At 45.6% G+C, this 25512-nt stretch overlaps 2 protein-coding genes and 1 non-coding gene across 4 annotated transcripts; 1 reads left to right on the forward strand and 2 right to left on the reverse strand.

Annotated features, from left to right (window-relative positions):
- Window positions 1-143: 143 nt before the first annotated feature.
- RETREG3 (reticulophagy regulator family member 3) lies at window positions 144-19602 on the reverse strand. Its single transcript, XM_004434438.3, has 9 exons — window positions 19317-19602; window positions 8834-8940; window positions 7050-7080; window positions 6004-6130; window positions 5268-5352; window positions 4301-4438; window positions 2876-2958; window positions 2127-2259; window positions 144-1707 (listed from the first exon to the last, which is right to left on the reverse strand). The coding sequence occupies exons 1-9, from the start codon at window positions 19553-19555 to the stop codon at window positions 1250-1252; spliced, it is 1401 nt and encodes a 466-aa protein (XP_004434495.1). The 5' UTR covers window positions 19556-19602; the 3' UTR covers window positions 144-1249.
- LOC147915025 (U2 spliceosomal RNA) lies at window positions 10825-11015 on the reverse strand. Its single transcript, XR_015554852.1, has one exon. It is a non-coding gene; the product is annotated as a U2 spliceosomal RNA (small nuclear RNA).
- Window positions 19603-19845: 243 nt separating the features above from the next.
- Window positions 19846-24798, forward strand: TUBG1 (tubulin gamma 1). 2 transcript variants are annotated; one of them, XM_004434437.2, is made up of 11 exons: window positions 19846-19987; window positions 20315-20427; window positions 20610-20777; window positions 21824-21892; window positions 22164-22243; window positions 22680-22806; window positions 23016-23102; window positions 23217-23366; window positions 23814-23966; window positions 24050-24211; window positions 24398-24798. In XM_004434437.2, the coding sequence occupies exons 1-11, from the start codon at window positions 19939-19941 to the stop codon at window positions 24593-24595; spliced, it is 1356 nt and encodes a 451-aa protein (XP_004434494.1). In that variant the 5' UTR covers window positions 19846-19938; the 3' UTR covers window positions 24596-24798. The 2 variants fall into 2 exon arrangements, with proteins under 2 accessions (XP_004434494.1, XP_087297324.1); XM_087441198.1 differs by lacking the exon at window positions 21824-21892.
- The last annotated feature ends 714 nt before the right edge of the window (window positions 24799-25512 follow it).

Raw genomic sequence — 25512 nt, forward strand, 5'->3', positions numbered from 1 at the left:
TGTCCAACATCCCTCACCCAGGCATGGGGGTGTTGGGGAAGTGGTCCCTGAGGATCAGCAAAGGGTTAATGCAGAGGGAAAGAGGATAGAAGAGTTTGGCTTGAGCTCTGATTGAGGAGGCAGAGAGAGGCTGTAGACTGGCATAGGTTTAGAACTAATTACCTTTTTAGTTTTTGTCTCACATGATTTTACTAGGGGCAGTAGAAGAGATACCCCTTAGAGGGGTGTCTGCAGATTATAGACACTTTCTTGCTAACTGGGCTCATCCTTAAAAGAGGCCCTGCCAAGTTGGGAAGCAGCTGAAAATAAAAGTATTAAAGGAGCTGAAGAGGGAGTAAGAATAGCTGGTGCAAGAAGAGGTGGTGGCTCCTTGGATGAATGCCGCTGAGCCAGTTGTAAAGTGCTACTTTGACATCCCCCAGGGAATTATTGCTTCTCCAAAGGAGGAGCAGGGGAAGGAACAGGAACATGGAAATGGGTATGGTATGGTATTGCTTTGCTTGTTGCTCAGGCTGATGGTCAAATGGAGCCAGGGGTTAGCAGCACCAAAGATAACCAGGCAGCTCCAGAAGATTCAGTGAGACCATGAGATATAGAAGCACTCACCCTCCCAGCCAGCTGACCCATGGCCCAAGGTAATGTAGAAGAGGCCTACCCCCACATTGTGTTCAAGTTTCTTAAATTTCACAAGCGATATTTTGGAGCACAGGGGGTTAGCCCTCAAGAAATGAGAATGGGCTGGGGCAGAGGGAGCAGGCCTGCTCTGCAGAACCAAAGTGCAAGCTTGCTTAGAAAAAGACAAATCAAATCATGGCTTAGGAAAAGAGGAGGATGACAATGTTAACTCTTTCAGCTGCTGCCTGACTTGGAGCTCTAGGGAGGTGAGGAAGGGAGGCAGAACAGGAGGGGCTCTTCTATCACTGAGGGCCCTCGAGCACCCATACCTAGAAGCAAACAGCGTCACCCCCTCAAAGGGGAACCAATACCCCTGACTACTTTGTTCCCCAAAAGTACCATCCTGATGGAGAAAAGCCTCCCTTGGGGGAGCACACTCTCATTTCAGTGACTGAGCTCAGAAATGGGTGTCCAGCTGGTAGCAGGGGAGTGAGTATCCTCTCTCAACAGGCCACTCAGCTTACAAATATAATTCAGGGGATGGGACCTGGGTTCTTCCCTTGCCCCTTCACCTTAAGTGGGATGGGGAGAAAAAAAACCTAAACCACAGTGGCCCCCAAAAGGAGTCTCTGCCTCAGTGGCTCCTGGAACTGGCAGGGTCCAGCTGATTGAGCTCTGACTGGTCCAGGAGTTCAAAGTCATCCCCCTCAGCATCAGTGTCCAGGTCGGAACTGGGGGCCTGGAGGACGCCTCTTGTTGCTCTCCGTGGAGGTGGGCCAGAAGCACCTGGCTGGGAGGCCCCTGACAGAGCCAGCTGGATCATGCCCTGGGAGACCAGGCTGGCAAGGTTGCTGGTGAGATTGGATCCTGCAGGCAGGGCACCAAGCAGGAGCTCTGGCAGTGCAGCCTCGTCCCGGCTGGCAGGGGGTGCCTGGGGCTCCTCGGCCCCTGGTGGGGAACGGTACATCAAGCTGGGCATCCCGATGCTGGTATCATCCTCATCATCCAGGCCAGCAGGATCCACATTAATGGAAGGGAAGTCTGGAAGGTCTCTGGCAAAGGATTCCTCTGGATCACTGTGACCATCTAGGTCTGGGAAAATAGAGGGGTGTCTGAGACATGGAAACTGCCTGGCCCTCCTGTGCCCCAGCCCCATAAAGTCAGTCTCATGTAACAGATTTTTTCACCCTGGATTTCTCAGGGTGAAGCAAAACCTGTGGCACTGTCAGCTTTCCCCTCCACTTCTAGATTGCTGTGACCTCTACTGGCCAGAGAACTCCCCCCTCTTCCTCTACTATGCCCCCAATGAGCCTAGAACCTGAGGCTACTAAGGCACTGAGGATTTCAAGGAGGGCAGCAGTGCCATCCTGGCTGTAGCCATACCCCTAAGGCAGCTCTGCCACCTGATCCATAGCTCAAAAGACAGGAGAGGAGGGGGCAGAATCCCCTCTGCCCAGGGAAGCTGAGAGACAATAGAGCCATTATCAACTCAAGTTCAAGGCTCCCCTCACCTTCAGAGCCTTCTGTTAGAGGTGTTTGGCCCCGTGAAAGATTGAATGTGCCATTGTCTGTACAGGAGACTTCAGCATCCGAGTGCTCAGAGTCTGTGATGGCCAATTCCCTGGCAACAGCAGAATCATCCAGCTTAGGAAAAGAAAAGACCGACAAGCCTGAAGAGATGATGCCATTAGGAACAGGTGCTGTTTCCCAGTTATAGTTTTACTAATTAGCTGGCCCTAAAGGCTACCCTAAGGCCAGTAGGGTAACTCGGCATGGATGAAGACTTTAAGTCAAAATCTTGACCCCTTTTAGACTGCTCCCCCAAGGAAAACACCCTTATTCATCAATCTTGAGCACAGGAAGGAAAGCAGTCTTGGGAGTCAACCAGCCACTTACACTTAAACAAATAATTGATCCAGAGAATACTTTCACAGGTGGCCAGGAGGATACACACATCGCCCAACCTAAGGTGGGCTGGGCTGTTTAAAAGATGATCACACCAGTTCCAGAAGTTCTACCATGACGGTAGGCGTTAAAAGGAGACATGGAAGACAGTGTGCTGATCACCAGGCTCAAATTGAGATCTACAGACAAAGTCCCAATATGACACTAGCTTCTCTCCTCACTGCTCTTGGGGGCAAGGGGGTGTGGCCTTAGAGAGCGCATAATGAGCTTGGAAACCTGGCTACTGCCTAAATATGAGGCGCCAGATGGTTAAAAGGGAGCTAAAGAAAACTGGCAGCTCCCACACCCAAGATACCTGAGGACAGAAGGCAGCAAGCTCCTCTTCACTGTCACTATGGTTGTCCATGGCATGTTCTGGGTGTAGAGCTCTGCGTCGCACTATGTGGAAACAGCAGAAGGCCTTGACGCCTTCCCTTAAGGGGAAACCCCCCACCTGCTTTGGACTTCAAAGGCGTAAGATCAGAACATAAGAGAATGAACCCCTCTGAATATGGCCCTAGGCCTACATAACAATGCCTGAGGGCAGGGTTGCTGAGCCTCAGTGGCAAGGTAAGCTGTTAAGACAGGAAAGAAAAATCTCTCTTCCAACATCCCTCCCTCCATCAGCCCCTCGACATTTTTTCTGGTCACGTGATCAACTACCAGGCTTGTCAACAACTCCCAGGATCAGCTAGAGGCAGACCCGATGTCATTGTGGAAAGTGGACACTATTATAGAGAGGGCAAAGGGAGATGCTCCACCTTGGTTAAATCAGGCTCTTGAGGACTGTTACTATTCAACGGGCTGCCCCAGGGGAAGCTGGGCCTTGGTGACCAGTGCAGGGCTCTTTGAAGGCCAGGGCTTAATGAAACACCCAACCTGACCAGACCCCAGGAGAGAGAAGAAAGTTCACACGAGTGTCTTTCGTGTGTTGGAGGATCTCAGGCTAGTAAGCTTCTGGCTTCTGAGGCAGCGGTTTTGAATCACCTTTGGAAGGCAGCTTTCAGGAGTAAAGAGGCCCGGCTTAGGAGTCTAAAAGACCTGCTCTGTCATTTACTAACTGTGAGTTTCAATTTCCTCAACTGGAAAAGGAAGATAATACCACCGTCTTCTCAAGGTTGTTGTAAAGGTTAAATAAGATGATGTATGCAGAGCAGCCAGCATAGTGCTTGGACACATGGAAAGTGCTTCATAAAAAGCAGCAAACGGGCTGGCCCGGTGGCATAGCGGTTATGTGCGCGTGCTCCGCTGCTGGCGGCCCGGGTTCAGATCCCGGGTGCACACTGATGCACCGCTTGTCAGGTCATGTTGTGGCGGCGTCCCATATAAAGTGGAGGAAGATGGGCACAGATGTTAGCCCAGGGCCAGTCTTCCTCAGCAAAAAGAGGAGGATTGGCATGGATGTTAGCTCAGGGCCGGTCTTCCTCACACACACACACACACACACAAAAAGGCAGCAAACAGTAGGGATATCTTCACTGTCTGTCTTTTATTCAACTTGGGAGAGCTTTTCTCAGATTTGTTTAAATCGGGAGTGTCTAGAATTCCAAATGGGAAAAACTGGTAAGCCTGCATAGATTTCCCTGGAATAGAATGTCACTTTTACCTACTACCCCCCTACACACCAACCACCCCCTACTTCTCCCACTTTTGAGGACTCACCTGTTAGGTCAGACCTATGGGCTTCTCATTCTCTTCCCCAAATTGCCCAAGTGGAAGGAACCCTCCCCTTGACACTTACATTGTCTCTCTCTCTGCTTGGACATCATGTAGCCACGGACACTGAAGTCCAGCCGCTGCAGAGCTGGCTTCAGCCGTACATATGCTCGATCCCACAGTCGGTGGTACACAGCAAGGGGCCACATCATGACAGTGACAACTGAGGAGTGACAAATAGTGGCAAAATGGAGAAGGGGCTGCACGAAACAGGCCTAACTGTCCATCTGCTATTACGTCCTTAGGGCTTGGACACTTAGTGTGAAATAGTTCTGTTTCATTCTGCTGGTCATCTTCACTAACCTCCCCTACGACATGAGGGGGTTTTGGAGGGCAGAGACTTCTGCAGCCACCTACACGGCTGTGCACAGCAGAGTGTGCTGCTCATATACTGAGGGCAGAACCAGCAGTGTAGTCACTTGCATGTGGGTGTCACTGAGCCATAAACAAGGCCAAATGGTAACAATGCCTCAGAAACTACACAACAAATCATGTGAACTTCTGATACATGATGGCCACAGCCATAACTACTCAGTTCTTCCAGCCCCAAGCAAGCAGAGTTCATGCCAACAGGAACTAACTAAATTTACAAAACTGTGCTCCAGGGGGAAAGAAAGTGCTCCAGCATAAATAAAACCTAGTAGAGGATCCTCTAAGAGTTATGTTCTGCTGTTATACAATACACTGACTGTAAAAATTCCCTCCTTAAACAGGGACAGACAGTTCTTTATAGTTGGTAAGATAATATATGTTAGTGGACCCTCATCAATTTCTAAAGCTGACTTGGTAAGAAAAGGACTTTATATGTGGAGAGCCTGCTACAGGTAAGAAGAAAGATATTTTCATGACACTAAACAAGTCATGAAAATATAAAAAAGTCATTTCCTGGAGAACTGAAATATAAAAGTCCTCTCCCTAGACCCAGAGTTAGCTGTGGCTGGTAAAGCTACAAGTAGGGTAAACTCGTGGGGGAGCTTATATGCCATACTTACGCATTAAGTAGGACAGCAGGAGCCCAGGGATGTAGCGGCCCAAGACAGCCAAAAAGGTCAGTATCCCACAGCTCAGCAAGCAGAACTGGGGGAGTTAGGAAACAGTATTAAGTTTCTGCTACATGGCAGGGGACTGGGGTAGGGACAGAGGGTAAGGTGGAGATGTGACTGAAATGATTCTTTATGACCTATGAGTAAAGCACAGAGATATCAGAATGACAGATGTACCTAGCCACTGCTGGATCCAATGGTGGTTCTGTTTGGAAGGAAAAGGTGGATGTCCATTTCTATTCAAACTCCTTTTACGTGGCTAACCCCATAGGGCTGCATCTTTCATGCTGGGAAATTGGTTTGAATAGGACTTAGCCAAAAATTCTCTCTGAAAGCAAGTGTTGATGGTGAGTTTTTTAAGTCAAATTAAAACTAATAAATAAAAAAACCCAACAACCTACCACGTTTAATATGACACAGAATGCACACAAGCAAGCTCTCTTTCCCATGCTGGGGCAGGAAGATGGCCTAATCTAAGTGGCAAGCACCCAAAGGAGGGGTCCTCAGGCTCTTGCTTTAGTCCTAGTGGCTGGTCAGAAGCCCCTTCCTACAACTTCGCTTTGTCTCTACAAACATCATGGTCTTTCCTTTCCTGAATGAGGATATGTAGTAAAAGGGCTGTTTCAGTTTAACATGAACTGAACTGAGAAGCCAGAAATGAAAGTGAGAAAGGGAAGAGTCTTACCTTGCCTGGGTTTTGCTTTTTGAAAAGCAAAAGATTCCTTATGAAAATGGTCCCACTAACCCAGACTTCAGCTATGTGGTGGCAGAGCTCGGGCACGCTGAGCAACCGAGGATGTACAAAGCCCCAGCTATGGGAGAGAGAAGGGGTAGCTGTGAAAGGAGGTGTTGATGGTCCCCCCCACCCATCTTGCTATGTAGGCAGCCAGTGCTTCTGGGTTTAAACAGGGAGTGGTTTGTCCTAGGTGCTTTGCAGGTGAAGTATGACTTTATTCTTGGCTCACCAGGTTGAAACTTGAATTTAGGGACTAGGAGGGCAAACCTGTTCTGACAACTCCACCCTGTGTGCAAGCAGCCCAATCCACGTGTATAAACCTGCCACCAGCCCCAAGGCCCTTTGTGCTTAGAAACATCTTCCATGCACTCAGACCATTGCAATTCACTGTGATTGCAATCCATGGACAGAAGCAGTCTGACACCACTGCTGCTGAGGGGGAGGCGACGGTAGATGTGCCCCTCAGAGAAAAAATAAATAAAGCAAAACCAAAATAAACCATAGCAGAGAAAATTCCTTGGATCAAACATATGGGATGAATGAACTGAGAAATGAAAGCAGGAGCTGTAAGACACAAGAAGAATCTTTGGCTTGCTGATGCCAGGAACCAATGTGTTTTCTGACCAGGAACTTTAAATAGCCAGAGGTCACAGAAAACACTAAATGACCTGGTATAAAAGCCAGGAGACGAAGTAAGCTGCCTCTAAGTTTTCACACTAGGGCTAAATAATGCAGCTAATTCCCTGGCATGTCAGGTTATGGGGCACTGTAATACTTTTTTTTTGGAAACTTCTCTTGTAAATATCAGATGCCAGTAGCCATCTCCACATACTGCTGCCTGAACTTTAGGATTTGTTAAAATGATTATTTGGAACTGACTAGGTTCTCAGCTTATGCTTTACGTCCAGAACATGGGGTTAACAACATGTAACCAGAATATTACAACAAGAGAATCAATCAGAGCAACAAAAAGGGATTTAATTAGTGTTCCATACCTCTCATTGTCTAATGCGTCGGCTCTTGGCACTACAATATTAAAACAAACACCAGCATTAGTTGGTAGGGAAAACTAAACATGAAAATGTTAGGCTGTTGGTCTGACAGCTCAAGTTTTAATAGGTTTGGGGAAAAGAAAACAGTAATAGCCAATAAAAAGGAGACACCACGTTATACTGCCAGAGTTAGGGAGCTGCAGACAAGGGAATGATAGCTGATGCCTGCTCATTTCTCCGGTGGGGCTAAGGGGAAGGATCCAAATGGAGCATTAGGGCCACTTCTAATTACTACAGCTGAGAGCCAAGGTGCACATGATGAATGGTCCATCCCACCCCTCAAGTGTGTCTGAGTTGCTCATACACATCTATGTACCAGGGTACCAAGGCATGTTATAACTACTCCAACCCTAGAAATCTGCCTATTCACTTTAAAAAGAGACCCATTAACTACAATGACTGATGTAAAGTCTTTTGATATTCACCAGCCATAAGACAGGTGTATGAAATACATGATTCCTTGAAGTCTTTGCAAAATAGGATGGGAATGTATTTAAAAGCTGTATATTCTGGTTTGAATATCCTGCCAACACCTCAAAATTAACATGTCCAAGACCTACATCAATTTTCCTCGCTCTCACTCCCCACCCAAACCGACTCCCCTGCCTGACGTTGCCTGTATCTGCTAACTGTAAGGCCATCTTCTACTCTCCTAGCTTTGAAATCCCAGAGTTGGCTTTTATCCCTTACTCTTCTAACCCCCTACTTGTCAGTTGTGATGTGTCTTCCTTCTTCACAGCTCACAAAGCCATCCATTGTTTGTTTCCACCGACACCTCTCTGACTACTACTCACACAGATATTGCCACAGTCTCCTGTCAGGTCTCCCACCTTACTTTTTCTCCTTCCATGTAGTCTGTAAAATGCTCTAAAATTAATCTGTAATATCATCTCAGTATGTAGCTCTAATAAATAATCTTCAACGACCATGCACTACTTATTGTGTAAAGTCTAAATTTCAAAGCCTAACTTTAAGGCCTTATAAAATCTAATCCCAACATACTTTCAGTCTTATTTCCTACCACTCCTTTTAATAACCTCTTCATTCCCACCACGAAAATGATCAATTCCTTGCTCTCTGGAAACGCTTTGCAGCTTCTGGTTCCTCAGACTAATTAAGCTACCAGCCCCTGTAGAAAGATACTTTTCTCTCCACCTGCCCAAATATTTTCAAGGCTTGAGCTAGGGCCAAAATATATGACAAACATACTGATCATATACTGCACTGTGACATCTCTGGTCCTGTTCTATAACCGACATTTACCTTTTCTTATGTTTATGTATGCATATCTTTGAGAAAAGGAACCGTATCTTAGAGTACTTTATAAGTCATAATGCCTAGCTTAGTGCTTTGCAAATTAACAATTTAAAAGAAATTCCTGAGAGGCAAATTGATATCACCTCAGTAAAGATGTAGTATGCAATGAGGAGAATTATTTTTTAAAAACTTGAGGACTGCTTATTTCTCAGGCCAATTATGAGGGCAAGAATATCTCAGGTGGTGGATACAGATTTCCTGAGCTTAATAACAATGGGAAGGGTGGAACTCAGCTCTAAGGAACGACAGATGGAGCACTAGTTCTTCAAGTGTCTCCTAAAGCAAATAATTCAAACATCAAAAGATAGTCCCAGTTCCACACACTTCCTCATAAACTCCCAAAACTAAAGGTAAAAATTCTAGGAAAGGCCATTGCCAGTTCAGATTGTTCTAAATGCTACCAAACTCACCTTTTATTTCAGGCCAAATTTTGTTCTTCCATTGATCTATACACACAATGATCATTGAGCTGAATGCAAGTAAAAACACAAGACGAAGGGATGTCAGTGCAAAGAACCTATAGAGAAGGAAAAACAGAAGATCATTATCCAATTAAGCTAATTTCAGAAAAGACCATAGGTGCACCACAGGCTCTGTACTAAGTCCTAGTTATACACCTTGGGAAAATCACTTAAACTCTCTGAACTTCAGCTATTTTACCTATGGGGCAGAGATAATAATTTGCTTCTGTAAAGGCAGAGGACTAAACCAAATAACCTCGTAAAGCCCCTTTCAACTTTCAAGTCTGATTCCATTCATTTCAGGGAGAAGTTCAAGCTTGATAACAAGTTGTAATGATGAAAGCAAATATTTTTCTACCAAATTAGACCCTGGTGTAGGGCAACAAACTGATAGAAATGCATTAAAGAGCATTTAATTCAATTAGATATCCTTTAACAGATGAAGGAACTGTGGCCTAAAAAAGTAAAATGACTTGGTCAAGGTCACACAGAAAGTTAGCACTGAAGCCAGTCCTTCAGAATTAACACTGAGCCTTCTTAAACTCTTCCAAAAAATTGAAGAGGGAACACTTCTTGATTCATTTTATGAGGCCAGCATTACTCTAATACTGAAGCCACAATTTTTTTTTTTAAGGACACTACAAGAAAACTACAGACCAATATTCCTTAGGAATACAGATGCAAAAATCCTCAATAAAATACAAGCAAACTGAATTCAGCAAAATATTAAAAGGATCATAGGGGCTGGTCCCATGGCGTAGCAGTTAAGTGCACACACTCCACTGCTGGCGGCCCAGGTTCAGATCCCAGGCACGCACCCACACACCACTTGTCAGGCCATGCTGTGGCGGCTTCCCATATAAAGTGGAGGAAGATGGGCACAGATGTTAGCCCAGGGCCAGTCTTCCTCAGCAAAAAGAGGAGGATTGGCATGGATGTTAGCTCAGGGCTAATCTTTCTCACAAAAAAAAAGGATTATACACCATGACCAATTCTTGGGATTTATTCCAGGAATGCCAGGGTGGTTCAACATACAAAAATCAATAAATGTAATGTATCATATTCGTAAAATGAAGGAAAAGCTAGTTATTTGAAAGAATTAACCATAAATAGATATTTACGAACAATCTGGAAAATCTGAACAGAAAGCACATCTGAAGATATTAAGGAATTATTGTTAATTTTTTTAGGCGTGATAATGTTATAGAAGTCATGTTTTTAAAAACTGCCTTGGGCCGGCCCCTTGGCTTAGTGGTTAAGCGTGTGCGCTCCGCTGCTGGCGGCCCGAGTTCGGATCCCGGGCGCGCACCGACGCACTGCTTCTCCGGCCACGCTGAGGCCGCGTCCCACATACAGCAACTAGAAGGATGTGCAGCTATGACATACAACTATCTACTGGGGCTTTGGGGGGGAAAATAAATAAATAATTTAAAAAAAAATAAAGACTGCCTACCTTTTAAAGATACAAAAATATTTAAAGATACAAAAATATTTATGAACAAAATGATATGATCTCTGGGATTTGTGTCAAAATAATAGTTTAGCAAGGGAAAGAGTATGAAAGAAGACGAAACAAGATTGACCATGAGTTGATAATTGCTGAAGCTGGGTGATAAGTACATGGGATTCTTCATTTATACTACTCTACCTTGGTACATATTTAAAATATTTCAAAATAAAATGTTAGAAAAGAAAAACTAGTTCTTATGAGCCTTCCTATTACACCACCCTAAAGCCCCTAAGGCAGTGCCTTGCAGAGTGTCTGTAGTCCAGTGCTGGCCCACAAGCTGTTTTTACCACTCTGGGGAGAAGTAACTGTATAAATTGAAAGTAAGCATTTAGAAATCTTTATAGCAATTTGACCAAGTAATTTTGAATCTAAGAATACATTTGGGCTTGCATTTTCTATGCCTTTAAATTTACTTTTTAAAATTCCCCCGAGGGGGTGCACCGTTCCTGGAGGTACTGCAATACCAAGGTGATGCATGGGGTGGACGGAGCAAGCTCCTATTCCATCTCCCTGCTCCAAAAATCCATTTAATATATTGTCCTCGGATAGAGGACATATCAGATATTAAACTGATAAGAAGAGATACTACACTTGATCTTAGTCACAAGGCCGATAGGAAATACTATGCCTTTATAAGCTTATTTTTTCTAGTAACGCATTTATATTGTATTTAACAGAAGTACTGACTTGCAACAGGTTGGGGAAAACACTAGTCCTCACCACAGATGGTTTGAAAAACACTGTTCCAAGATCTAGAGGGAAGCCGAACGCATCAACCAGAGAGGTGGTTCAGCAGGGCAGTAAGGCATGGCTTTTAAAGTTAGATTAGCTTGAGTTTGATTCTCTGAACAGCCACTCGTAGTCATGTGACCTTAAATAAATTAGCTTAACCTCTTCAAGCCTCAGTTTCCTCATCTATATGTGATGTTAACAATAACAAATATTGCAGGATTATTTGTAGGTACTAGAAACAACACATTTAATTACCTATAAAAATATCACACGATCTTGCTAAAAAGACAAGTAAATACAAGGCACCTAATACACGTCTAACACATAGTTCTAGTCAATTTTACAATGTAGAAGTGTTACCAGCTATTATCACAGCAGTTGATCAAACAAGGGTAAAGATGACCAAGGGCTGGTTATAAATGATCTCTTCTCAACTCAACACAGGACCTAATGACTTGACATAATCACAGAACAATACTAAAAGTATAATGCTTACCATATTAAAAAAGCCTTATCTGTGTGTATATACGAATACATATACATACGCAGGGACTGGCAGAGGAACTTTAATTTTTGTCTCTAGACATTTTTGTACTTTTTCAATAAACATGAATCCATGTTATATAATTTTAAAAACTATACAATGAGGAATGGAAGGAAACAAGAACTTAGAAATCCAGCCACCAATGACACCCTATTCCAATTTTTCCACTCCACCACTTAAAGGATACTGTAATTATACATGAGATTAAAGAGTGAAAGCAGTTTAACAGAAATAAGCCTCTAGAGCTGCCCCAGGCCATTAATCTTCTCTCGAAGCCAGTTCATCATCCCAAGAAACAAGCAAATTTAACAAGGCCAAGGATAAGGGCTCTAGAGCTTCTCGCTCCCAAGTGCTGCTGCTTCCACGTCCCAGCAGCAGGATGTGGTGCAACTGCTGTTTTCTCCAGAGTACTTGAAAGGGCTCTCCCGGGAGGCGATCCAGACTGTCTGCAATCTCCACTTCCCAGATCATGATTACTCACACAAATACAAACTGGGGTAGGGAAAGGATATTAAGCTCTCCTAAGAAAGGTCAGTTTTTCAAAGATGATGGCAATAAAAATACTGTTTCTCCAAGACCTGGACTATTGTAGTAGCCTGTTATAGCCCCTACCCATGCTTCAACTCAATTTAACAAACATTTTTTGACTGCCTATTATACGCCTAGGCCTTGTGGTAAGCAGCCCAGTTACAGAAAAGAGTAAGACATGGATCTTACTCTCAAATGTATTTATGTGTCTGTGTGTGTTTGCAATATAACATGACAAGGTAATGATAACAAAGAAAAGGACATCTAAGCTGGGATTTGAAAGATAAATGGTAAGTAAACAGGGCAAAAGGGTATGGGGAAGCAGGAGAGGACATTCAGATAGGGAGAACAGTCAGCTGGCATGCCATATTCAAGGAAGTGATAAGCACTTTGATAAACCAAAACATAAAAAAGAGGGAGGGGATGAGTATGGGGAGAGAGGCAGAAGTCAGACCATGAAGAGCCTTTTAAGACAAAGAGCACTGGATTTTATGCTGCAGATGAAGGTGAATCAGTAAAGAGTTTTCAAAGGGTGTATTTTCTACTGGGTCATAAAGGCTAAAACTGTGAGCACCTTCTTGAACAAGATTAATCCTGGTCCATAAATCAATTACAGGACCAGATTTAACCTTTTCTTTAACAAGCCAATGCAGGAACTTGAGAAGTTCCTGCAGAGTAAGAAGAGTTTTTCTGTGTGGTATAAAATAACATTTCTTGGGAAAACAGCTTCTTCCATGTAGATAAAAACTTAATCAATGGAAAGATCACTTAAAACCACTAGAGTTGACCCCTGCAAGGTAACTATACAATTTATATCAATGTTCCCTCAGGGGTCTGACTATCAAATATAAAAGAATATGGATAAGCATGTGCTCCTTTCCTTCCAGCCCCCAATACTAAATTCCTAAACAAAAAGAGAATATCAATCTCAGATTGGTGTGTTTTGGATATACTGAGGTCACATTATGCTTGTCATTTTATGGAGGTCACCTGGAAGCCTACCTGAAAAAAACTCTGCAACTCTGTGCAAGGACAAGATATAATTGAAGAGAAAGTATTTTTGAGATTGGGATAGGTAAGGGGTGAGGGAAAATAAGGGAGGATTTCTCTGGATTAGTTTAGTCCTGCAATGTCTACTCATGCAGGCCAAAAAAATCACATGTAGCTATAACAGTGTACAAGTTTGATAAGACAACATGCAAAACATTTTTCAGCAACTATAATCAGCATGAGAACTTCTCAACTTAGCAAAAACAACCGAAAATGTGGTCAACTCTGGATATTCCCATGTGAATTATTCCATTTGGGGACTGCCCATAGCCTATTACTCCTACCCACTGTGGGCTCACAATCAATTTTTTCTTAATGATTTTTATTTTTTTTTTATTGCTAAAGGCAAGCATGTTTATTGGAAAAAGTTTAGAAAACATAATAATTAAAGAAGAAAATAAAAATGGAATTACTACACTGTCTATGAAACAGTCTTGCCCAAAAAGTACATATTTTTTCAACCTGAATCGGCTCAGGCCGCTAGGTCCAACAGCCAATTTACAGGAAATACAGTGCACAGGGGAACGTGTTAAGCCATGGGGATGAAATCAGCAAAATCCAGTCTGTAGGACACTTGACAGGACAAACTAGTTTCTTCAACAAATAAATTGCAAAGAGAAAAAAAGATTAAAAAGGAACCAACAGAGTAAAAGAGATGTAAAAAAAGAGCAATCAGTCACAATACGTGGACTTCATTTGGATCCTAACCCAAACAAAATGTTTTAAAAACACAAAATGACATTTATGAGAAAATTGGAAATTTGAACATTGACTGGAATCATTAATTTTTTACATGTGATAATGGCAGTGGTATTTTTTTAAGTCTTTATTTTTCAGAGACACATACTGAAATACAGGTTAAATGATATGACATCTAGGATTTGCCTCAACACAATAAAAGGACAAGGTGGAAAAGAACTGGGGTAAAGAAGACACAAAATTGGCCATGAATTGAAAACTTTTAATGCTAGGTACATGGTAGTACATAATATTATTCTGTCTACTTATGTATATGTTTTAAATTTTCCATAATAAAAAGTTTAAAAAATGACCCATTATCTACATACCCCAAAATGTAAACAGACATTATTCTCTTCATTTAAAAAAATATTCACATATAAAAACTCCATGGAAGTATATGTAATATCTGGTTTAAAACCCTCCTTCTTCATTTAACAATACATAAATGCCTTCCTATATAACGAGAAAAGCATCAAAAACTTTAAAAATGATTCCATCATACATATATACAGTTAGTCTTTTAAATCTTTCCTTAATTGAACTAAGATGTTTCCAGTTTTTGATGTAATAAAGTAAAGGTGAACTATATATCACGGAGCATAAATCTTTGTCCTTACTTATGATTAATTACTTTAAGTGGAATTATTGAGTCAAAAGGCATTAACACTTTTTCTTTTATAACAGCATTATCAAGATTCAGTTTGCACACCATAAAATTTACTCTTTTAAATTGTCTAATTCAATGGTTTTTAGTATATTCACAGAGTTGTGCAACTAACACCATTATCTAATTTAGAACATTTTTGTTACCCCAAAGAGAAACCTATACCCATTAGTAATCACTCCCCATTTTCCCCAGCACCTGAAAAGGTATTAACTTTTTAAGCATCTTAACACATTACCAAATTACTTTCCCAAAAGGCTGTTGAATTTATATTCCTATCAACCAAATGCCTGTTTTTCTTTTTGTTTGTTTGTTTTGTTTTTTGTGAGGAAGATCAGCCCTGAGCTAACATCCATGCCAATCCTCCTCTTTTTGCTGAGGAAGACTGGCCCTGGGCTAACATCTGTGCCTATCTTCCTCCACTTTATATGGGATGCCGCCACAGCATGGCTTGATAAGCGGTGCCTCGGTGCGCGCCCAGGACCCGAACCCGGGCCGCCAGCAGTGGAGCACGCGCACTTAACTGCTACACCACAGGGCCAGCCCCCGCCAAATACCTGTTTTTCCATATTTTCCCCAGAATTAAATACTATCATTTAAAAAAACCTAATAAGCAGAAATTAGTAACTCATTGCCATTTACATTAGAATTTTTTATTACTAATGAGAGTGAAATTTTATATATCCACTGATTTACTATTTTTTGGCTTTTTTGTCCTTTTGTAAGCCACCCATCCCCTTTATTATGGGCTAAAATCTAATTAATTATCAGTCTAAATAAAACATTCCTTGGAAAAACAATCTGGTGTCCCTAAAAATGATGAGAAATTCCAAAACTAAACAATTTTTTTGAGGTTAACTATACTATGGATCCTCACTGTTACCACAGGTAAATTAGAGTTTGCTATAATCATAAAGTTTATGCTATAATCACAAAATAAAGATCACATGTCTGTTTTCAAAGAAGATACTATTTCTGGGTTCCTTTGTTATTGCAGAGTAAGCTTGTCTCAGTGGCACTTCAGAACAAAGCACCCCATCCTATAGGGACAGAAAGTCCATTATTGTACAGCACTGTGGCTGTCTGGTTAATCAGCCAGTCACTGGTAAATTAGAATTAAAAAAATTAACCCAACCTATCTCACGCAGTGACAGTTGTTGCTTGCACAAAACCAGAAATGAAACCAGCTAGCTGCTAATGACCTACCTTATGTTAATGGACAGAAAGCACCCAACCTTACAATTAGGACAGATAAAAAACTGTTGGCAAAAGAGAGGCAAAAAAAAGCAAGCCAAGGCATCCTTGGGAATCTTCTTGGCTACCAAAAGCAACAAGAACAATGATCAGAGACGTGTGCTCAATAGATTTCATCTGAAATTTGATGTGTAGATTTTTTTTCACAGAACACTAAGTCTCTACTTAAATGGGCCCTCCCTTCCTTTTCCTGTTCCTTTTTCATTTTCATTCAAATTCTAAACTTTCAAATAAGAATTTTTATATACCTTTAATCATTTCTCAGGTCATTTTATTGATTTGGGGAGATTTTTGCGGAGGTGGGAGGGGAAACACCTTATTTTTTCCAATTGTGAAAACAACAGATTGCAGAACATCCCCTAGAATATAGTATGGTTAACTCAGACTAGCGACTGTAAAAGCAGATCCCAACAGAGAATAATTTAAAGATCATCTAGAATCACAGAATGTTAAAAACTGGAAAGGAGCTTTGCAGTCATCTAGCCCTCCTTGAACCATATGCGCTTCATAGAAGGGCTTGGGGTTCACACACATTTCCAGGGCTCCTTTGTCCTCCCCTATCTCCTAGGTATGAGTCAAACCAAAAAGTTACCTGAACCTGTTCATTTCTGATCCTGTGAGGATACACTCTCACTGACTCAGCTGTTCTTCCCCCAAATCACTCATTTATAGGTGGTGTTGAGGCTAATGAAAATATAAGCTATTGGAGAGAAACGCCTGACATTTCTGTTATTATCCTAGAGACAAGAACATATCAGTGAATAGAAGCAACATAGGTTGGAAGAACTCTGATATGATACCCATAATTCCTCTGGAACCTGAAAAAAAAGAGTGAAAACCTTGAAATACTACAGTGGCAAGGCATCTACATCTATCTTTGTCTTTTATGTTGTTGTTTTTTTAAGATGTAAGAGGGCACATTCACAGGTACAGTTGACTGAGAATACAGAACATCGAAAGTTAAGAGCTACCTACCTGAATTCTGATGATTTTTTTGTACTCCTATCCAATCTTCTAATACCTCAAAATATATAAAACACCTCAGTTAATGATTTATCATTATTCAAAACAAATAATGAAAGAAAAATAAAATATTTCAGATTTGATTTCTCTCAGACCTGAGCCAATGATCCTTCTATGTTTCCTAAACATTTAAAATGTCTGAGAACAAAACAGTCACTCTTTGACATTCCTAAGCGAAATGTCAACACCCATATTCAATATGATGCTACTGGAATGTGAAGTCTAACTTTCATTTTGAACCTCAAACTACCTCCCAAAGAAGCCCATTTCCTAAAACAAACAATCCCATGAACTCCAACGCCAAACTACCCTAGCCTCTGGGGCCTTACTTAACACTTCCAGTCATTCTGTGCCCTTCACAGGTGTAAGTCCTCTCCATAAATGGCATACCCAGTTGCTCTTTCAGTCTCAAGAGATGCACCCTTCATTTTGCTGTATCTCTCCCCACCTATTTCAAGTGTGATGGGAACATAACAAGAGTAACTGTGCTCTGGATACACAGCACGCAAGCTACCAGAAAATCCCAGAGATAAAGATCAATCACAACAATGCTTCCAGAGACCCAGAGTAGGAAAAGGAGATCTGAGTGAGATTCTAAACATAGCATATTAGTAAACTTAAGTAAACACTGTTGGGGGCCAGCAAATTAAAGCTAACTGTAACATTTAAAGATGTGTCTTATGCAGAGCTGCTCCTTGTGTGCAGACCTCAACCCCACATTCCACTTCAAAAATCTCTCTCAGGCAAGGGGCATGTGGAAAGTCCCCTCCTCAAAAATAACAACATACATGCTACTGATCCATTTGCATTAATAAAACTTTGGCTTATCAGGATTCATTTAAAAGAATTTTATATATCAGCCACTCACATCTTGATACAAACTGGTTTATTCAGGACCCACTTTTTTCCTAGGAGTACAATCCCAATGTAGGAAAGGAAGTTTTGACTGGATGGTCCAGGGTTAGGGGTTGGGATGGGGAGGTGGGAGGAAAGGAAGAAAAGGTCATTCTGGAAAACACTCCTGAACGAGGTGCTACAGTTAAGGGTTTCTGACAGAAAGCAACAGACCGGAAGCAGGTACCTGGGGATCAAAGAAGAAGCAATACCAAAAATAAATGAAGAATGCTGTAGAAAAAGTTTATTGTCAAGTTTGCTAAAGACTATGGAAGTCAGAGATGGCTGTGACACCTTTCACCTGAGTCTCCTTCAAACTGTGAGAGGATTAATTTAACAGCTAAACATTGTGTCTTCCTGCCAATGAACTTGGAATTATTGGGTTTGCTCCAGCTCACTAAAAATCTTCTTTCAGACAAAGAATAATAAACGTTTTGATTTTAAAACCAAGAATTTCAAGAGGAAAGCTATTTTTAGCAAAAAACAATTTTTTTTTTTTTTGCGAACTCATACTTTGTGCTGTTTCAGGCTTATCCAGAATAGCCTTATTTCATCCAGCTGTAGAAGCTCCCTATACTTCAGCTCCCTTGGAATTAGATCAATAATACTTCCCTAATTATGAATAAATCCAAACTATGCCTGGCAGATCCTATGAAGACCTAAGTCCACTCCAGGTAATGACAACTGAGAGAAGCAGGAGTTCATCTTCACAGAGCATGACACATCCAGATTCTGAAAGCATATTTATAGCCCCACTTTTCCAGCTCAGGAAAACTTACACACTATTAGACACCCTCAATTTCCTTGCCTATAAACTGCGGCTGAGGCTGCCTCGCTAATTCCTTGCAACATGGAGGAGTTGCAATCATAGAGGCTTTGAAACGGGTGAAATCGCACAATCACTATTTCCTAAGTTCTTCAAAAGCTTATAATTTTCTTCCAAGTTGCAGCTTTGGACGCGCTTAGTGACGCTCAGACTTCACAAACCTCCTAGAGTGGGAGAAAGAAAGATCTAACGCGCTAATTCAGATCGTTCAAGCTGGTTTTCCTATCACATCTCCGGATACCTTTTCAAGACCTACCGCCTGACGCGTGTACCCCAATAATAACTACTACAATCTGGAGACAGTCCTCACCACATTTGAGCAGACAAGAGAAGGGAGGCTATGGCCTTCAAGGCACACAGCTTTCCCTGGCTAAAATGAGGCGCCCTCGCGCACTGCGAGCGGCTCAAGACGTAACCAGAAGCTCTTGCCTGATGTGCGGGGCGAGGGTGCGGGAGCAGTAAAGCGGGGAAGACAACTGAAGACCTGGGGAGAACTGCGGTGCCGAAGCCTGCAGGCGGGAAGAAGTGGAAGGAGATGGGGCAAAATCAGGCAGGTACAGGAAGGAGCCAGCGCAGCGAAGAAAACAGAGGAGGCGAGAGGTAGAGCCCTAGAGAAACCTGACGAATTCCCGCCTCGGAGAGTTTCCAAGGGTCCAGTTCTCTCACCAGAAAGCCGCGTTCAGCCCCAGGCACCACAGGGCGCTCCTGGCGGGCCGCTCCCACACCAGGGCTGCCTGCACCCGGCTCAGCAGAGGCTCGTAAGGCCCCAGCACCTCCACCAGGGCCCGCTGCGCCGCCTCAACCTGCTGGTCCCGCTCCCAGGAGCCTGACATAGCGCGGCGGCCCCTGAACGTCGGGCCCAAACTTGGGCCTGGGGCCGCGTCCACCCCCTCTGCCTCCGCCATCGCCCCCCGGCAGCCACAACATCCGGGGCCGCGGCCCGACAGTCACAATAACACCAACTGCGCAGATGCGCGATTCGGCGGGGGAGGCTGCTTCCCTTCACAACGCGCCTGCGCACACACTCGAACGAGAGTCCGTCCAGAGGAGAGAACACTGCGTCAAAGCACGCCCCTGCGCCCAGCCCGATCAGGAGCCGCGCAAGCGCAGTCTGCATGACTGAAGCCAAATGAATAAGGAAGTGCCATCGCCAGAACTCAGTTCTCATTGGAGCGGAGAAAGTTCGTGGGCGGGGCGAGTTGTTTGGCGCCTGCGTCGTGCGGCGAGCGGGCTGGCTAGCGGCGGCTTTGCTGGCGGGAGAGGCTGCAACGCCGGTGCCTGAGGAGCGATGCCGAGGGAAATCATCACCCTACAGTTGGGCCAGTGCGGCAATCAGAGTGAGCAAACCTCCGGCCCCTCCACTAGCCAGGTTCCTCAGATTCTATGGGATCTCGCTGTGGGATCCTGGACTCCATCTGCCCTTCCCAGAATCGTAGTTCTCCGAAAGGCAGGACATGCCTGACCCAGTGTGCAGTTGCCCAACCCCGAGGGGCCCTCCCCTGCCCGGTCCTGGCATACAGCCCTTTCCTCTGACACGGGAGACTCCTGAGGCTTGACTTCCTGTCTCTATACCCAGGCGCTCAGTCCCCAAGCTCCTAGTTGGAACCTGCCCAGACCCAGGTATCCTCTTTCTCCCCCGTCCATCTCTCCCCCACCCCGCCCAGTTGGGTTCGAGTTCTGGAAACAGCTGTGCGCCGAGCATGGTATCAGCCCCGAAGGCATCGTGGAGGAGTTTGCCACCGAGGGCACTGACCGCAAGGACGTCTTTTTCTACCAGGTGCCCCCAGCGACTTGGCCAGGGGTCCTAAAGGGAAGGCAGCGGCCTGGTGCTGGGAAACCTGCTGGGCAGAGAAGCCAGGGCGGCTGGCTTGAGGAGGGAGGGCAGGGAGGAGGCAGAGCTGGGAGGACGGGGGCCTTGGCCTTAGCTGATTGGGCCCCCTCCTGGACTCCCCTTGACAGGCAGACGATGAGCACTACATCCCCAGGGCCGTGCTGCTGGACCTGGAGCCCCGGGTGATCCACTCCATCCTCAACTCCCCCTATGCCAAGCTCTACAACCCAGAGAACATCTACCTGTCAGAGCATGGAGGAGGGGCTGGCAACAACTGGGCCAGCGGATTCTCCCAGGTCATTCGCTATTCCCTGGCAGGACCCACAACTCCCTTCCTGTGTTGGGACAGGCCCTATGACTTCCCAGAGAGAGATGAAACCAGATCAAGGATGTATGAGTGCTGGAGGGAGAGAGAGATGGCTGAAGGGAGTTCTGTTTTCTAAGTCAACTATGTAAAATTGTTAAGAGACTCCACTAGCTAGTGCTGTGTGCCAGGCCGTACTAAGAGCTTTACGTATATTAACTTATTTAAACCTCCCAGCAACTCAAGAGGTAGGTAGTACAGGTCCACAGTCTCTTATCTGCCTTTCCAGAATCCAAAAAACTCTGAAACCAAAAGACAATTTATAACTCATTTAGCAGCAAAACCCAATCTCAATGGAGACAGGCTATTTTATAGTTTCTATCCGATTTACTGTCATTTCTCATACCTTTCACCACAGAAATATTAATGTATTTGATTAGCACACCTCAGACTCCCACTGGCATTTTACTTAACGTACATTATATGTACCATGTTACCTTTATAGTCTGAAAAATTTGAGTTCTGAAACATAACTGGCCTTAAGGATTTTAAAGATTTTATTTTTTCCCCCCAAAGCCCCAGTAGATAGTTGTATGTCATAGCTGCACATCCTTCTAGTTGCTGTATGTGGGACTCGGCCTCAGGATGGACGGAGAAGTGGTGCCTCAATGCACACCCGGGATCCGAACCCCGGCCACCAGCATTGCAGCGCGCGCACTTAACCACCAAGCCACAGGGCCGGCCCGGCCTTAAGGATTTTAGAGTGGACCTGTATTATTACCTTCATATACAGATGAGGGAACTGAGGTATAGAGAGATCACAACGTGCTCAGAGTCAACTCGGCTAAACATGAACCCAGGCCTTCTGGATGTAGAGTGCCTGCCCATAACCACTGTGCTATACTGCTTCTCAATGCAAATAAAAAGCAGGGCCACTGTGCTCTAAAAAAAGACTTTTAGGTGCTATAAGGAGAATCGAGAGTCAGAATCTTTGTCCCATGGTCCTGTCTTGCTCTGACCTTCCCCATATCTGTACAGGGAGAGAAGATCCACGAGGACATTTTTGACATCATAGACCGGGAGGCAGATGGCAGTGACAGTCTGGAGGTGTGTCTCAGGAATGGTAGTGGGAGCCGACATAGGGAAGCCTCAGCAACACCCTTTAGAAGCCACTTTTAGGTATAAGACCCACCCATGTATGCTTTGCACTGGACAGAAGCCTTGCTGGAAACAGGGCAGAGTCTCCCCAGCTGTATATGTTGGGAGGGAAGTGGAGGAGAGGACTCGGCAAGATAGGAGTCCAAGAAATTATGGGATGGGTCCAGTTTGAAATCCTGACACTAGATACCTAGACACTGACTGCCCCTTCCCCATGTAGGGCTTCGTGCTGTGTCACTCCATCGCTGGGGGGACAGGCTCTGGCCTGGGCTCCTACCTCTTAGAACGGCTGAATGACAGGTAAGTCTGTGTTTTGAGGGGCTAGGAGGACTTGGTTTCCCAAGTAACTTGGAGGCCCTCCAGATATACCTTGCTATTCACTGGAGCAGGAAAGGGCCCTTCTGTAGTGAGGAAAGTCAAGATAGAGTGACTGAGAACCCGATCACACTCCCAGGGGTTGAAACTGGAGCCTCGAATCTGGGCCCTAGATGAAGAGATGAAGGTTCAGGGAGTATGGGGTTTGGAGTTGGAACTCTAGATCCTAAGATGTCTTTCTGCCCTTCCCCCTTTGGGGTTACAGACTTCCAAAAGTCAGGTCTCCCTTCTCTACTGCTCCCCGGGGCCCCATACCAGTTTCCCCATCCAAAATCAGCTGCTTCCAGACAGTTGCTGGGAGCCCCGTGTTCACCAAGCCACCAGTCTGTTGCCCTGACCCTTTTCTCCCAACCCCCACTAGGTACCCCAAGAAGCTGGTGCAGACGTACTCAGTGTTTCCCAACCAGGACGAGATGAGCGACGTGGTGGTCCAGCCCTACAACTCGCTGCTCACACTCAAGAGGCTGACCCAGAACGCAGACTGTGTGGTGAGTCCTGGATTCTACCATTCCCCACCCCACCCCCTGTCTCTTTCAACACTTTCAGCCCTCTTGGGCCCCAGTCCTGTGCAAGTCCCTTTTGGATGGGTCTTTCTGGCTGTGAGGCTCAAGGGAAATTAAGCTTCAGAACCCAGGCTCAGGCAGAGCTCCTGTTCTTTCTGTCTCCATAAATCTGTCACCCTCTTCTGTCCCCCGAGGTGGTGCTGGACAACACAGCCCTGAACCGGATTGCCACAGACCGCCTGCACATCCAGAACCCCTCCTTCTCCCAGATCAACCAGCTGGTGAGCCCCCACTCCTCCACTCGTTCGGACTGGAACCGCTCCTTGCTGGAGTGCCAGCTGGGGAAGGGAGGCCCCCCCAGGCCAAGGCCCATGACATGGCACCCCTGTCCCCAGGTGTCCACCATCATGTCTGCCAGCACCACCACCCTGCGCTACCCTGGCTACATGAACAACGACCTCATCGGCCTCATTGCCTCGCTCATTCCCACCCCACGGCTCCACTTCCTCATGACCGGCTACACCCCCCTCACCACGGACCAGTCGGTAAGAGCAGCCCTCGGTGTCTCAGGCCAGGCTGGCCCGGGGCCCAGCAGGCCCTGACCTGGGCTTTCTCTTCTCCCTGTGGCCCCAGAAGCTGCCCTTTGCAGCCCCCAGAGGCTCTGCGCCCAGGGACTGGCACAGACTGTACAACTTCCTTGCTGACTTGCTCTCCTCTTCCCTCTGCCTTTGGCTCCCTGCAGGGCCTGGGCTGTGCAGGGTCTGCTTATGCTCCTGCACAGGGGCATGAGTTTGCTGAGCTGAGGAGGGCTAAGATTCCTGATCCCAGATCAGAGGGATCCCACAGCAGAGGCTCAGTATAGACCTGAATCTAAAGACGTTCCCCAAAGAGACCATACTACCCTGAGTCTGGTGGGGGACATGTGTTGCCTACTTCTCTCTGGACTGTGCCCTGAGTGCTGGCCTTGCCCCTGCGGCCCACTCTCCCCTCAGGTGGCCAGCGTGAGGAAGACCACGGTCCTGGATGTCATGAGGCGGCTGCTGCAGCCCAAGAACGTGATGGTGTCCACAGGCCGAGATCGCCAGACCAACCACTGCTACATCGCCATCCTCAACATCATCCAGGGGGAGGTGGACCCCACCCAGGTAGGGGAGGCCCCTTCATTTCACCCTCGGAACCCACAGGGGTAGAGGAGAGGCTACCATCATTGCTCCGGTGCCCACCCCAGGTCCACAAGAGCCTGCAGAGGATCCGGGAACGGAAGTTGGCCAACTTCATCCCCTGGGGCCCAGCCAGCATCCAGGTGGCGCTGTCAAGGAAGTCTCCCTACCTGCCCTCAGCCCATCGAGTCAGTGGGCTCATGATGGCCAACCACACCAGCATCTCCTCGGTGAGTCTCCCAGTTTGCACCTCTTTTCCTGTAATCGTTTTCCTGGTTGTGCCTCACTTCTCTGCATCCCTGCTGCTCTGCCTCTGGCTTTTTACTGTGGAGAGAGCCCAGTCTTGGTTCCCTGGCTCTCTGGGCCATATTGTTCCCGAAAGTTCTTTGTGACCCCTGCTTTCTGCACATCCCAAGCTCTTTGAGCGGACCTGTCGTCAGTATGACAAGCTGCGGAAGCGGGAAGCCTTCCTGGAGCAGTTCCGTAAGGAGGACATCTTCAAGGAGAACTTTGATGAGCTGGACACATCCAGGGAGATCGTGCAGCAGCTCATCGATGAGTACCATGCAGCCACGCGGCCGGACTACATCTCCTGGGGCACCCAGGAGCAGTGAGTCACGCAGGACAGGGACCCTCATCTGCCTTACTGGTTGGCCCAGGCCTCACCTGACTGACCAGCCCCTCAGAGCACAGATCAGGGACCTCGCACCTCTCTTTCTCAAACACACATACACGTACTCTCTGTTGGCCTGGGGACACATTTACTTCTCCTCTTATGAGACTATTTATGTTTAATAAAGCACTGGATATATATCAAGTCTGGTCTCTTTGAAGGCTTGGAGACCTCAGGAAGGGAGATGACTGTTCTTTCTCCATCACTCTGGCAGGGTCTTCCCCTACTTCCCCGTCTTCAACTCGGAGCAAACAGCATCCCCAGCTTTTCCTTTTCCTGCCTAGTTTTGGAGAACATGGGTGGGGTTGACCCACCTGAGAAATTCCTTTCCAGGCTAAAAAGGCCCACAGATTTGCTCTCTATCTGACAATCTGGGTCCCAGTTCCCTCCCAACCCTCCCTGGATCAGGTCGCCTTTCCATCAGTTGCACATCCCACATCAGAGGGTCCTGTTGGTCATCACAGCAGCAGGCCTGCGGCCACCACCCCCTCCACCAGACCCTGGGCAATAATAGTCAGCCCAAGTGCCTTTAATCTCCTTGCAAGTGGGGTGGTGCCAGAGAGCCAGGCCAGGAGAGCCACTGGTCAGGCAGCTGGTGTCTAGGACAATCAAGTCAGGAGACCAAATCCAAAGCCTAGACTGTAAGCAGGGCCAAAAGTGGGCCCATAGCTAAGGTGCCATAATTCTTTTCTCAGACAGTCTCAGTTACTTAAAGGGCCAGTGCCTTCCACTTCTGGTGGAAGATTGCAGGAAAGTAGTAAATATGTAGGGACCTAAATCTTCAGGATCAAAAGGGCAAAGCAGGTGGTCCCTAGACTGTGGTGGATTGTTAGGGGCCCTCTTAGGCCCTTATATACC

Source organism: Ceratotherium simum, chromosome 16 (genome assembly GCF_057802395.1).
Source record: "Ceratotherium simum simum isolate JZ-2026a chromosome 16, ASM5780239v1, whole genome shotgun sequence".
NCBI classification, from domain to species: Eukaryota; Metazoa; Chordata; class Mammalia; order Perissodactyla; family Rhinocerotidae; genus Ceratotherium; species Ceratotherium simum.

Bases quoted from the DNA above. Each gene is read 5' to 3' on its own strand.
- RETREG3 (XM_004434438.3), bottom strand. From the start codon at position 19,555: ATGGCGGAGGCAGAGGGGGTGGACGCGGCCCCAGGCCCAAGTTTGGGC. The intron at 7,081-8,833 runs GTGAGTTTGGTA...TTAATATTGTAG, and splicing joins AATTTGGCCTGAAATAAAAG to TGCCAAGAGCCGACGCATTA. The intron at 5,353-6,003 runs GTAAGACTCTTC...TAACTCCCCCAG, and splicing joins AAAAGCAAAACCCAGGCAAG to TTCTGCTTGCTGAGCTGTGG.
- TUBG1 (XM_004434437.2), top strand. From the start codon at position 19,939: ATGCCGAGGGAAATCATCACCCTACAGTTGGGCCAGTGCGGCAATCAG. The intron at 22,807-23,015 runs GTGAGTCCTGGA...CTGTCCCCCGAG, and splicing joins CCCAGAACGCAGACTGTGTG to GTGGTGCTGGACAACACAGC. The intron at 23,367-23,813 runs GTAAGAGCAGCC...CTCTCCCCTCAG, and splicing joins CCCTCACCACGGACCAGTCG to GTGGCCAGCGTGAGGAAGAC.